Source organism: Brassica napus, chromosome A4 (assembly GCF_020379485.1).
Source record: "Brassica napus cultivar Da-Ae chromosome A4, Da-Ae, whole genome shotgun sequence".
NCBI lineage: Eukaryota > Viridiplantae > Streptophyta > Magnoliopsida > Brassicales > Brassicaceae > Brassica > Brassica napus.
The window spans coordinates 15,127,654-15,141,428 of record NC_063437.1 but is presented as its reverse complement, the minus strand read 5'-3'; the positions used below and the strand labels follow the sequence as shown (position 1 = coordinate 15,141,428).

General features: G+C 33.4%; 2 protein-coding genes across 2 annotated transcripts; both read right to left on the bottom strand.

Annotated features, from left to right (window-relative positions):
* Window positions 1–93: 93 nt before the first annotated feature.
* LOC111215257 (aspartic proteinase CDR1-like) lies at window positions 94–4,032 on the bottom strand. Its single transcript, XM_048777802.1, has one exon. The coding sequence runs from the start codon at window positions 2,273–2,275 to the stop codon at window positions 926–928; it is 1,350 nt and encodes a 449-aa protein (XP_048633759.1). The 5' UTR covers window positions 2,276–4,032; the 3' UTR covers window positions 94–925.
* Window positions 4,033–7,042: 3,010 nt separating this feature from the next.
* LOC106449949 (zinc finger protein ZAT5-like) lies at window positions 7,043–8,282 on the bottom strand. Its single transcript, XM_013891609.3, has one exon. It carries the CDS (start codon window positions 8,026–8,028, stop codon window positions 7,165–7,167), a length of 864 nt encoding a protein of 287 aa, XP_013747063.2. The 5' UTR covers window positions 8,029–8,282; the 3' UTR covers window positions 7,043–7,164.
* Between the last annotated feature and the right edge of the window lie 5,493 nt (window positions 8,283–13,775).

The following is a 13,775-nucleotide window of genomic DNA, read 5'->3' as shown; positions in this document are numbered from 1 at the left end:
GCAGGCATTTTCTATGTTTACATTGGATACTAAGATGCTCCGTACGGTCACATTGTTTATGTTTACTACATTATGTTTGAGTGGGTACTTCCTATGTCTTTATAGGTATAATCCATTTAAAATCTAGATTGCATAAATCTGTGAGAGGGGAACTCTAGATTGCATAATTTTGTGAGAAAACCGACATAGATTTTGGTCAAAGAAATTTTAACTTGTTGTACGTGCTAAACTATTTTGGAAGAGATCGCAGAGACATGGGGATTTTTCAAGAGGACAGCTCATTTTCCAAGCTCAGAATCACATCTGATCACATGGTTCAAATATTTCCAACCTTACTCATCTTTCCTAATCGTTATCTTATTGTTTCATCTATGGCTTGCCTTCTCACTGTGACTGTATCTTTTTCTGCCTCTGTTTTTCTTCATGCGTAATGATCTGTATTGAGGTTAGGGAAATATATATAAAAAGTAATTAAAAAAAACTTGACTAATCCATAACATCTTTATTTGCTTCATATTATTTTACCATATCTACCAAAGTAATATGTCGGTATTCATCAAAATTCTTGTAGAACATATTTTCTTGGAGAATAATCATTTTAAGTTTGAGTAAAATAGGGTCGAAAGTTGTGAAAATAACGTAAGGAGATGGGACACCAAAGAATAATCAAGAAACAATATTACACTGATTTCTCAAAAAAAAAAACAATATTACACTGCTGAGTATCTTCTTACGTATCATCAGTGGAGAAGGTGAGAAAAAGTGATGGAGTTCTTTGAGATATACATGTCATGATGAAGCAGTCAATTATTATTCGTTTAAGAGTGCGACTCAACAATTCATTCGCATATTGATGTTTAAAACAAATCCATTGTCCATCGTTTTATTAATGAAGGGACGTAAATAAATAAAACAAATCCATTCTCTATAGTCTAATTAATGAAAGGACAAATATAAATAAAACAAACTTAATGTTAAACTGTAAAACCAATGCTGCAGAAATTGAGTCTCTTGGTATGTCTTGTGCAACTTCACAATCGGTGGGTTTAAAAGAAATCAGTCGTGAAGAATGATCATAACCAACCAAGAAGTTGTTCTGCGCTGTATTACCAAAAAGAGCTTCTTCTTTACACAGAATAAGCAGACAAATGGCATGTCCATTAGAAATATATGTATTGTGTTTATCCAAAACAAGATCTGCACCTCCAGAGAAATGCATTGTGATCACTGGAAAGACATCCATGGTGTTCGTTTTGTAGCAAAGCAAGCCGTCCGCGTAAGTTACTCGTTCCGCTGTAACAAACTTTTCCACTGCCTCCCACACTAGGCTACAGTAACTCGTGGGCAAGGAGCATGCAGTTGATCCAGAGTCTATGATCATGTTACCGTCTACTGCGTGAAACGGTGTCCCCAGTGTTTCAACGCGAGTTTCCCCAACGCTGACCGCGTCTAGGTTTAGGTGATAGAAACCGAAACCGGGTTTCAGAAACATAGGTGTTGATACAGTCCCATTCCCTGACACAATAGCATTACTTCCAAAGTTGATCTTACTAGCTCCCCCAGGGGATAAGCAGTAAGAAAAGGCACCGTGCATGTTTTTGCCCATCTGAGAGATGAGTGATGAACGATCCCAACTTAGACCAACAATGCCAGAACCGGTTGTTCGAAACCCCGAGCTGTTGTGTGAACATCCAATAACTGTTTCAGGCATTACATAGGATTGGCCAGAAGTGGATTTGATGGTGACAGTCTCGGATGCGTAACTTCCTTTGGAGTAGCTTTGGTCTGCGTATGTCAACTCATAATCACAAGAGGGGTCATTAGGGGTATTGCATTGTTTCTCTTTGTAGGTCGAGGACTTCGAAGGGTCGAATATTGGATTGCTTTGGTTGAAGCAGTTAAGACAAGGCAAGCATTGTGTCCATATGACATCGCTTCCTGTGTCTACGATTGCTTCGATCTCGACAGGAGGTGTACCGATTTGGAGTTTCATAAGATACTCGTAGTTATCAAAGACGACGTCGGCGTAAGGAGATGATCGGAGTTGATCATCAGTATTAGAGCGTTGAGAAGAAGGTGAATTAGTGCGACGTTGGATTAGGTCCATGGTGAAGCCGCTGGGGGGTGGTGATGATGCTGTGGCGGTAATAAAGAGAAAAGCTGTAAGGATTTGAAGAGAGAGGGTCATGCTCATCATTCTGGTTGCAAAAGACATGGTGACTGAATAATACTTTTGGTTTTGAGACACAATGCAACTTTGATCATTCATGCACATATTTATACATTATGAACTTTTTCTCGAATCAGTTACTTTTCCTGATTTGTCAATTTTATTTCTTCCATTTTTATTATTTCCATTTTTGAATATTTTACAAAAAAAAATTCTAAGAGCTTATTCTGGTTTCTGGTTTTTCATTTTTTACGTTTCTGTTAATGGAATTATCACTATTATAGCGAAATCTATATTTTACGTAATTGTTAATTTTCCTGACTTGGCAGCTTTTCCAATTTTGCTGCTTTGATTCCATTTCCGAATATATTACAAATTTGTTTTCAAAAAGTTTACACTGATTTTCTGGTTTTCCATTTTTTATGTTCCAGTAATGGATATTAGATCAATTTATTATAGTGAAATGTTGTTTACGTAATTGTTCATAAACCCACTAAAAATACAATACTTTTCATTAAAAAAAGAATACAATACTTTTAGGTAATTTAAAAAGGTAAGTTTATCAATATAACTATGTTTTTTGTGGACTCCATTAATTTGGCCAGTTTGATCTTAGGTTTCAGCCCATGCAATTTAAATGGTGGTTCGGATCTAGCTATCCCTTGTATCATTTGTAAGAAATTTTATAACTTTTTAATCCTATTCAGACTGATAGAAAGAAAAAAAATCTGAAAAAACAGGCAAAAATAGCATATCAAAATACTCTTTAGAAATACAGAGGTTGCCGGAATACCATAATAAAAGTGAGCACTGGTAGAAAGCTATCATTATCATTCTCGATAATGGTGATCAGACCAGTGGAGATAAAGATCGCAGTGAAGATTATTGGTTGGGATACAAAGATTAGAGGATAATCAAGCAAGTCCAACGCCCAACGGTAAGGCTGATGTCAGCATTAATGGATCTAGAGCTTGAGGTGAATCACGCGAGCATGCTAGTGGTTAGAGATTTGATGATTCAACAAGCAACAGTGAAGACGGAATTCAAAACTGGAGAAGATGAACAGTATATACTATTATATTTTCAGAACATAGAATAGAGTGCTTCAAGAGGATGTGAATATGACAATGAAAAGGTGTTTGTGTTTAGATAGCGCTTTAGTATATGAGGTCTTGTTAATTATATCATTTTCGACGACAACAAGTGTTATCTCTTACATATCATATGTCAACCACATTGTAAAGAGGAAGTGAACATCAAAATATATACAATACATTTTACACTACATAATATAAATTAGAATCAAACACATTCTCATTTTCATTCTTTTTTTTTTTTGGTAAAATTCTCATTTTCATTCTTCTTTTTCTCTTCTTACCCTTTCTCATTCTCAACAATTTTTCTTCTTCTTCATCCTTTTTTCCTCCCCTTTTTTTTTTCTTTTTTTTACTTTCCTTCTCCATCCTCTTCTTTCTTCTTCTCATCATCTTTCTCCTCCTTCTCTCTTTCCTTCCCTTCCTCCTTCTCTTTCGTCGCCGTCTTCTACTCCCTCACTATGGTCACCCATCGTCTTCCCACCTTATCCCACTACCTGTTTTTTCTCATCCATTTATTTATTTTTTATTTTTTTTTTTTGTGGTGGTTTCATTTTTCTTCTTTTACTGTTTTCATATATACATTTTTTTTCCACTGATAGTGACTAAAAATAATCAAAAAAAGAAATTACTATTACAATTTTCATGTTATATTCTATTAGAGACCTATAGAATAGAAAAATAAGAAAATATTTGTTATATTTTTCGTTATAATGTAACAATAAATCAATTGTTATGTACACATCATGTTGTTGCACTGTCACCCATGGAAAAGGAGTAAATGATCCACTTTTAGCAAAATTGTCACTTGACCAGCCACTTTATTATATAGTTATTTTATTATTTTCTTCTTCTTTTGTGTTTATTAAGCCAATTAACTTTATAGTGGATTATATGAAAGATTTGTTGACAAAAAAAAATATATATGAAAGATTTTTTTTTAGAGATCAAATATCAATTACAAGGAAAAAGATAATGAAAGAAAATGATAATGAAATGGTAAGAGAATTATGAATTCTTCAAGAAGAAGGTGCAACCACGAAAACCTTCATTCTCATGCCGGCCTTTATGCTTTTGTGAATGTCTTCTCTTTGCGAGTTCCACCCATTTATAGCTGAACTCGCCGATTTCTTTCTTTTTCTCTTAAGCCGACTTGTAGGCCTGGGCGTTCGGATCTTCGGGTCGGGTTCGGGCCGGTTCCTTTCGGGTCCGGGTCTTTCGGGTCCTAAATATTTAAACCCAATAGGTACTTAGAAATTTTCGGTTCGGGTTCGGGTCGGTTCTTCTCGGGTCCGAGTCGGTTCGGGTCTATAATTAAAATATCCATAAAATATCCATAATTTTTCGGGTCCATATCGGGTACGGGTCGGGTTCGGGTATTTAGGATCTGAAAAAGACATGACATACCCAATTCCATTAAATTAATTGACATTTGTCATATATATATAAAATTTTACAAAATAACCTAAATGAAACTATTAATAATTAAAATAAAACATTTTTAAACTCTAAATTTTACATTTTAAAGCTTTATATTACTTAAACAATATTATAAAATAATAACAAATGTTGTTAACAAAAGATATTTCAACTAAATTATAAAATAATATATATAAAATAGAACACAAAAACATTATAGTTTTAGATATACATGTTTTTAAGTCGGGTACAAATCGGTTCTTATCGGGTCGGGTCTATTCGGGTCGGTTCTTTTCGGGTCCGGGTCTATTCGGGTCGGTTCCTTTCGGTTTCGGATCCATTCGGGTAAAAACAATTTAGACCCAAAAAGTATTTGTAAATTTTCGGTCCGGATCCGGGTCGGGTATTTTTGGATCGGTTTCGGTTCGGGTCTTCGGGTCCAGATTAAAATGTCCAGGCCTACCGACTTGAATCGTCTCGACCGCCTCTCTTCTTAACTATACCGAGTTCAATTACATTTTTGGGCCTTGTTGCGGGCTTGTCGATGGATGTAGTCTATTTCTAACAATACATAACTCTAATACATGTTTGGTATATGTTTCAATTTTATTACCCTTGTTTAGTATATGTTTTACCAAACGTGGTTAACAAAAGTTCTTGACTCGTACACTTTAAGAACTATTGATGTATAGGACTCCTGGATCGGTAAAACAAATATATCAGTCTACTGTAAAAAAAAAAACTTACTGTTCTAGTCTCTTTTGGCTTAGTATATTGGTCATCTTTTTATTGCTTATAGAGTTATGTACATATGACTTTCACTTGCTGATTTTGAGAATGAAAGCGAAGGAAACTACATTCAGATTTTATTCTATACATTGTAGGCTTGGAGCTCTACAAGTTTTTCACTAATCTGTAAAATAAATTTGTAGAAAGATAGTTTAATCGACAAAATAACATCGTGCGAGAACAAGAATATGTTAATACATTCTATTCCAATAATAACGTTGAATCGTAAATGCAACTGCAATAATAGATTTATTAGAGGAGCATTGGAAGCAAGGAGTGAAGCGGTGAGTGAATCTTGTGACTGTTTCTGCTGTCACTGTTTATTTTCTTTTTTACTTCTAATTATTAGTTTTTCTTTTCTTTTCTACTTTCTGTTATGTTATAATAATTGTTAGTCCGTTATAATTGACTAAAATGATTCATATATGATAAATTGTAAATGTGATGACCAACAACCCAAAACCAAAGGGCCGGGAACCTAATACACGACCTAAGCCGGTCACCACGTCCATCTCGTGTCCACAGTCCACACTACCTTTCTGTTTCTTAAATTCATTGTGTGTATATATAACATTTTCCTGATTATTTAACCAACTTATATAAATGGATTATATATGTATGCTTATTTACAAATTGCTTGTTATGAAAAGGAGCTGGAAAAATAGTATTGTTCATCATAGCACAAATTCAAAATGAGACATTATTATTTTTATTCATTACTAAATAATTACCCTTTTAAATATTGTGACTGAGTTAATCATAACTTGATTTTCAAACTTTTTTCTTTTTTGAGAAAAATCTCAAACTAATTTTGGAATCTCGAAAATGAGGATTATTTTGTACTTTGTCAGATTATATTAGGTGAATAATACTTTTGTATATTAGGTGACTAACATAAGAATATGATTTCAAATGCTATTTAGCGTATGAATATATTTATACCATAAAATTATGAAATGGGAAAGATGGAATATAGCGTTGGGCTTCTTATACATAATGTCATAAGAGACATCACTATTTACAAAAAAAAAAAAAAAAGTTGGTATGTTTTAAAGTGCTTCTTTTATACTCGGGTACCTAAAACTCAAATATCAAATGAAAATAAGATTTATTAAATATTATTTTCAAATAAAACATTCAAAGTTCTTTATATGTATTTTATAATGTTTTATATATGCCTCTATTTCTCTAGATTTTCTATAAATTTTTATGCCATAACATATTTTGTTTGAAGTAGTAGAACACAATATAGCGTTGGCTGCGTAATCGTGGGGGGAAAGAGGCGTCTACAAGCAATACAATGCTTGGTTCACATGTTACAAAAAACTCATAATTTGTATTTTTGTTTAAAAGAATAATAACATATACCTTAAAAAGAGGGAAAGAAAAGATGCCTTGGAAGTCACTTTCTTTTCGTGAATGAAAGGCAACCATGAACACAAACCACTTGCTTACTCAAACTATTCTTACTTCAACAAGTAGATCATCTAACTATCACACAACCCTTTACTTAACTCCTACTATTATTCCTTCTTTTTCATTATAACTTGTACATTTCATTTTCCTCTTATTAAAAAAAATCAACTGATACTTTGATTCAATTTTTGGAAATAATTCCAGTTCAACAATATAGTAATAGAAGAAGAATTCACAAATATATTATCATGTAACTAAACATTCAACTACAAACAACTAGTAATGACAGTCTATTAACGCTGGTGTGGTTGAGAACACAATCCCTTGAAACTTGGACTCTCTTAGATCATCTTCTGGTGCCGGTAGATTAAGATCCAGCGGTAAATATTTCCTTTGCTCAATGTAAGAGCTCAAATTCTCAGTCTCCTCTTCTGTACTGTTTCTGCTAACTTCCGTGGTAGCGACCGGTATTACCGCAGTGGTGGCTGTCCTGTGCCGCCTCATGTGGCCGCCGAGGGCTTGTCCCGAAGTGAACTCTGAACCGCAGATCGAACACTCGTGTACTTTGTTTGCCTTGCTGATGATGATGTTACTTGACAGCAAAGCTAGGGATGAACCAAACACTTTGAAATTATTTTTTTGCCCTTCCTCTGACCCACTAGACTTGGCCTGCATCAGGGGTAGTTTAGTCTTTTCTTCTATCGACACTCTAGGTTTCTTGTGGCTCGCCCTGTGTCCACCGAGAGCTTGGAACGACGAGAACGTCCGGCTACATGTTTTACACTCGTAGACAAAGAAACTCGAATTCTCTGCCGGAGAAAAAGTTTTATCAGCTTTTCTCGAATTCTTGAGATCTGGCGAAAGAGCCGCTCCGCGCGCAAGCATGATGAGACAAATCGCCATGTCTTCCTCTTCTTCGGTACAATCAGTTGTGGTCACTGGAGACGAAACCGCCGAGTTGTATTCATCGGAAACTGCTCTCCCTCCGCCGCCATCCCCGGCTGATGAGCTCGAAGAGGTGTTGGTGGTAGCCGCTGCGGCCGCCACCAAAAAGGTCGACGACAATGATCTCTGTCGCTTCGTACGCTTACCCTTTATGATTTGCGTCTGGTCACTACCAACATGATCTTGACTCATCATGATTATTAACACCAAATATAGTAAACAAGAGAAGACAGCCTGATTCAGGAACTCAATAACTCAATCAAAAAAACAAACCTAATTCAAGAAATAGAAGAAATTCGTTTTTCTTGGTGTTTATTATGTGGAGTGAACCAACAAGAGAGAGAGAAGAGAGGCAGTGTGGAAGACGATGGTGGGGCTGCTTATTTATATATACAAAGGGAGAGGTTATAAGGTTGGTGGTTGTTAATCTTTTTGGTTTACTCCACGAAATTTTATGCACATATTGATCCACTTTTCATTATTATAATATTTCCAAAACAACCAAATAACATTTTGACGGTTCACTCTGCAGTACATAGGACCTGACACTTCTGCATTTCTGTGCCAAATTCCTTCAAAAATGAAATCAACTAAACTTTTATTCATGGTGATGGCAAAATAATAAAAATCTCTTTTTTTCTAGTTTATGTTTTGTTGTATCTACTTTTAGTCCATATCTTCCAAGTTTCCAACTATTATCTTCACATAGATCTATGTACCAGAAGTCAACCCTTCATGACGTTTATTTTTATTTGTATTAAATTAGACAGCTTCTTCTAGTACATATTTTCAAAGAACAAGCATATTTATATTATATATTGCTTCGATTAATCTAATTGTTAGATCTTGTATCATAATTCTTAGTTGCATAAATAACAGAGATGTATTATTATGATTAACGTACTAATTCCAAATTGTTTTATTTTATTCAAAGCAAAAAGTAGAAAATATAAAGGAAAGTGAAACCCGTGAAGGGTTAAGCACTGAATTAGGCAAAGGTTCATTAGAGTAGTGTTGAGTGGCACTTAGGCCACCAATTCACGTTTTTGTTTTGTTTATGTTAGTGTGAACATTCAGTTCTATCAACAAGCAAAGGTTTTACTTTCACGCACTTTAGATCCACGTCATCAAATCGACGCTTTCAATGAGAACCGAAAATGGATAGAACTATACACAAAAATGTTCACGACAGCATGTAATAAGTATATACATATTGTTAATGGTTGTGACGACTAATGGTTGTGACGACTACTAAAAACCTTTGATTAGTTGTTTAATATATAAGTTTATCATGAAAATAATGATTCGTAGACATAAGACGGATCATAATTAGGAGGCGACATGCAATGGCCGGTGTTTATAGGATTAGGTGCATTCATCGGTGGCATGTTAGGCTAAGAAAAATTGTAAGCATAGTCTTTGTTGTTGTGAAGAGTCAAGACCACTACTTTTATTTTATTTTTCTTATAATAATGATAACTAAATTATTACTAATATATTGATTAGATAGTTGAAAGCTAGTGATCAACTGGGTACCTTATGAATTCATACAGCTGCCCGTAAAATAGGCATATATATGTAGATGAAAATTTAGAACACATTTAAAATTAAATAAGAAACTCGAATACTTTTGATGTTTGGGAGAAAATTCGACAATTCTTGATAATTTGCAACAAAAAAGAAAATAAAAACGAATTTAATTTAATATTGGTGGTTGAATTATAGTGGTGATATTTTTTTCTTAATTTGCTCTAGTTTGAATCATGTGCTTCTAGTCATTGTAGACGTTTATATTGGAAAAAGTTATCCAACTTTCTGTAAAACATATGGAATTACTTGAAAACTCAGTTAGGTATATATGGGTTCAAAACTCATATATATTGAACTATTGTGCCTAGTTAAATTAATAAAGAAAATGACTAGGACTTTTTTTTGTTGAGGACCTTGTGCTCAAATGATAATTAAGGAGACAAACTTGCAACGCCAATACGCATCAGGTTCGATTCATCTACTATGCAAAACTAAATTACATTGTTCATGAACACCTACACTAATATGGATCTTTGATAAGGCTTATTTGCTTACCCGGATACAAGATATATTTGTGGGTTGCATCTCTTTTTAGGAATTAGTTAGGACCCCTATGTAGATCCCGATATTTCTAGATTAATAAAAAAAATTTAACCAAAAAGTGATTTAATATTTTAAAAATCAAAAAATCTATTAAAACTTTTAGTTTTGTATAAGTATCACTGATTCATTATTAAAAAAAAGTATGCGTGGATTGTTAAAAAAAAATTGTTAAACACTAGTTATTAGTATTTTCTCCATTCAAATTGGGAGATATATTTTAGGGGGGAAATAGTTCCAAGAACTTCTAACAGGATAAGAAATCTCAAGTGGATATATACAATACAATTTTGGGACCAAGGAAAGGTAATGTGTGGGATAAGAGTCTTTTACATACACAAAAGTTTTGTGACAAAACCCATCACTTCCTTTTTCAGCCGGAATATTTTGCTAATTTCATGCAGCATTTTTGACTTTATATAAGGATTGCTGTTTCTATATACTAGTAATTATGCAGCTGTATATGGCGATTATCTATATCGATGTATGTGTTACCAACTTGTCACTGGAATATACCAATCGAATGACTACGGTCCTGCGTTTTTTTAAATAATAATTAGATATATTAATTTATCAACCCTGGAAAGACCATCGACAGTGTACAAAATTCTGGTACACCGGAAAACAAAAATCACTAGGTTACAGGCAAGCAACAGTAAATCAAAAAGAAACTAGATGGCTACAGAGAAGGAGAATGGATCGCATGTGAAAAGCAGAGGAATCGGAGATCCTCTTCCAGTGAACACCGGTAGGCCACATATTCAGCCTCTGGGACATCTCGAGGCTAGGGTGTCCAAGCCAGCACAAGAGCCGTCACCTTTGACCGTCAGTGTACCTACCCACAGAGTAACCCGTGGCCACAGTTATCGGCTCCGTTATATATATAGATATTTTATTTACTCCAGAATATTAAATGGTTACTCTTGGTAAGAAATGTATTAGTAAGTATTACCAAAAAAAGTATAGAATAAAGGCTTATTTAGCTCAATATCAAAATTCGGCGTGGTAATTGCAGATCTATGCAAACTTTTTAATAATTTGAGAACCTTGTCATTTAACGCATTTCTTTCTGATTTTGTCTTCGAGACCACACGTGATTGAATAATACAAGTAACCTGCAACCGGCAGTTATGACCATTTATCAGTTTTATTTTTGAACCTATTGAGAAAGTAAACAAGTGTACAAAATCGGTTATATTTTTCCAAATTGGTGAGAGAAGAGTTGTAAGATATTTTTAGAGAAGAGAAGTGAAGAGAAGAGGAGAAGATATTTTTGGTGAGGATAAGATATTTTCGAAGAGGAGAAGAGAAGATTTGTTGCAACTGTGATTTGTGTCACTGTTCATAACGTATCCGATCACACCTTCGTACCGAAGAAGTTTTTTCATTCACATGGGCGTCCGAAACTTGGAGGTCAAAATATATAAACATCATAAACCGGGTACAAGGTAAAGAAACCGTAGTTGCCTATACATAAAAAATGGGTACAACTAATAGAAACCGGATTTTGAGTATATACATAAAAACCGCGTACAAAGTATTGAAACCGGATTCGAGTATAATTGTCTGAATACTATTTTTGTCGACTTACAGGAACTTCGTTAGGTGATTCCGGCAGAGATGAGTAATGCCTGAGATTTGCCAACATTTTTTCTCTTATCTTACGATTCTTGTACTCACCTACTCCCGTAGGTTATTTGGAAGAACCAGGAATTGAGACCGATTCGGGAAATAATATTATTACAGATCCCTTTGGTTTTTTTGCATAAAAGAGAAATAAAGTCATGATTCTTTGCATTATTGATATTTTTTGTGTGTAACCATCTGTTTCAAGTAATCACGTCTGACGTGTAACAGGTATTGTGTTTCGCTTTTGTATGAAAATAAAGACAGTTTTAGTATTACCTAAAAAAGTACAGTGTCTTATCCATCTATCTAATTATCTCCTATATTTTTGCTATCTAGTGCAAATCCCCATGTATGCTACCATCAAGCTAAGTATATAAAAAGACCTAGTCATTTTCTTTATTAACTTGATTAGGCACAATAATTCAATAACACGATGAAATGATTGGAAGAAATTACTCTTAATCACGTTGGGCTATTCCAAACCTTATTGTCTTGTACTTAAAGTGGCCCCTCCCATCCTTTGCAGAACAATTTAATATAGACACACACATGGATTTCATATACAACTCAATACTATTTCTTTAGTGGTATAATTAAAACTAAGGTAGTATATGGTGACACTAAAATTTGGGTAATTCTATTATTAACCAACTCATGTGTTTTTTTCTTGATTGATCTGAGGGTATTTTCAGCTTACGAGAGGATTCAGAATAATCCCCACATAAAAGTAGAGTTCATGGATAGATTTTCTTTCCGAATATCCAAATGGATTCTAAATAATATATCTGTGTGGCCACATGATATAGTGTAGTTGGATGTCTTCGAACCCCAATCCTAATATATTCATGTTATTTCATGTTACGATTCACACTTAACTTTTCTAAATTGTGTGTTATAAGGATGTAAAATAATTTATGTGTGTGTTTTTGGAACAGGATAATAATTAATGAACCGTACTTCTCTTTATAGTAGGATCATACACCCAGTGGCTTTGGTTGAATTATCCGTCGAACAACACAATTTTATTTTACTCTTCTTTGTTTAACTTATTAATTAAAAACAACTTAATAATATGACATTTAAATAAAAAATTATATAGTAGACATTTTCTTTAATTTAAGTTGCTAATGAATCTTACACTTTGAAATATGTCTCTTGAAGTAAACATTTAAGATTATTATTTTATAAATTAAATAATTATTTTTAGTAAAAATACAATTTATAGAAAAATTAAGATAATTAGTTTTTCAATAAAAGTCCAGTAAAAAGTTTGGTTGTCATCCGATTTTCAATATGGTTCCGGTTCGATATTGGAATTTCAAATTTAGAGAAATAGGAACATGTTTTAATTTGGGTTTTCCCGATTTGATGTTCAACTTTCATAACTTTTATAGAAATAATATTGTTTACTTTTGTGAGTTTACTACATTATTTTAAATATACAGATTTTAGTCATCCAAAATTTTATTAAATTAATCAAAATATTAATAATATTTATACCGCAAATTATTTCTCTAATCAAAACATTATTTTGTACAGTTATTCTATGAAAACACACTTATCATATATAATGCATAATCGCGGTTGCACCACACCGTTCTTTCATTTTGTAGATTTAAAATTTTTGCTGTAAAAAAAAATCTGTAAATTTTTTGTTGTGGCTTTAGATTTTATTGTTATAGAATTTTATGGAAACACTAAAAAATTACTTTGGATATTTGGCTCTGCAGAGCATTTGTACCGCTGTAGGTTATATCAAGAGTTGTGGTTTAAAAAAAAAATTTAAAGCTTCATTGCTCTGAATTTGATGCTGTAGAAATAAATAAAATTGTGGATGAAGTTTTATAGTAAAATAATTTTTACAAAAACTAAAATAGGTATTTTAGTCAAATTTCGTACTTGTTCGATTGTCAGCTCGGTTTGATTTTAGGTTTTCAAATTTAGAGTATACGAAGGTTTTTTTGTTTAGTTTTCCTCGGTTCAGTATTCAAGTTTTGCCTAACTTTCTTTTAAATAGGTGTGTTCATTACAATAGCAACTTGTGATAGAGGTATTCCAAATTCATTTTTGGTTTACGGACATTAAACAAACAAATATGCTTATCATCTATAAAAAAAACTCTCTTAAAATCAGTTTACCTCTTTACCTAAAACCAAAATCTAAGCTTGGTAAAAGGAAAGTAA

Excerpts from the sequence above, each read along its gene's own strand:
- LOC111215257 (XM_048777802.1), bottom strand. The coding sequence starts at position 2,275 with ATGTGCATGAATGATCAAAGTTGCATTGTGTCTCAAAACCAAAAGTAT.
- LOC106449949 (XM_013891609.3), bottom strand. The coding sequence starts at position 8,028 with ATGATGAGTCAAGATCATGTTGGTAGTGACCAGACGCAAATCATAAAG.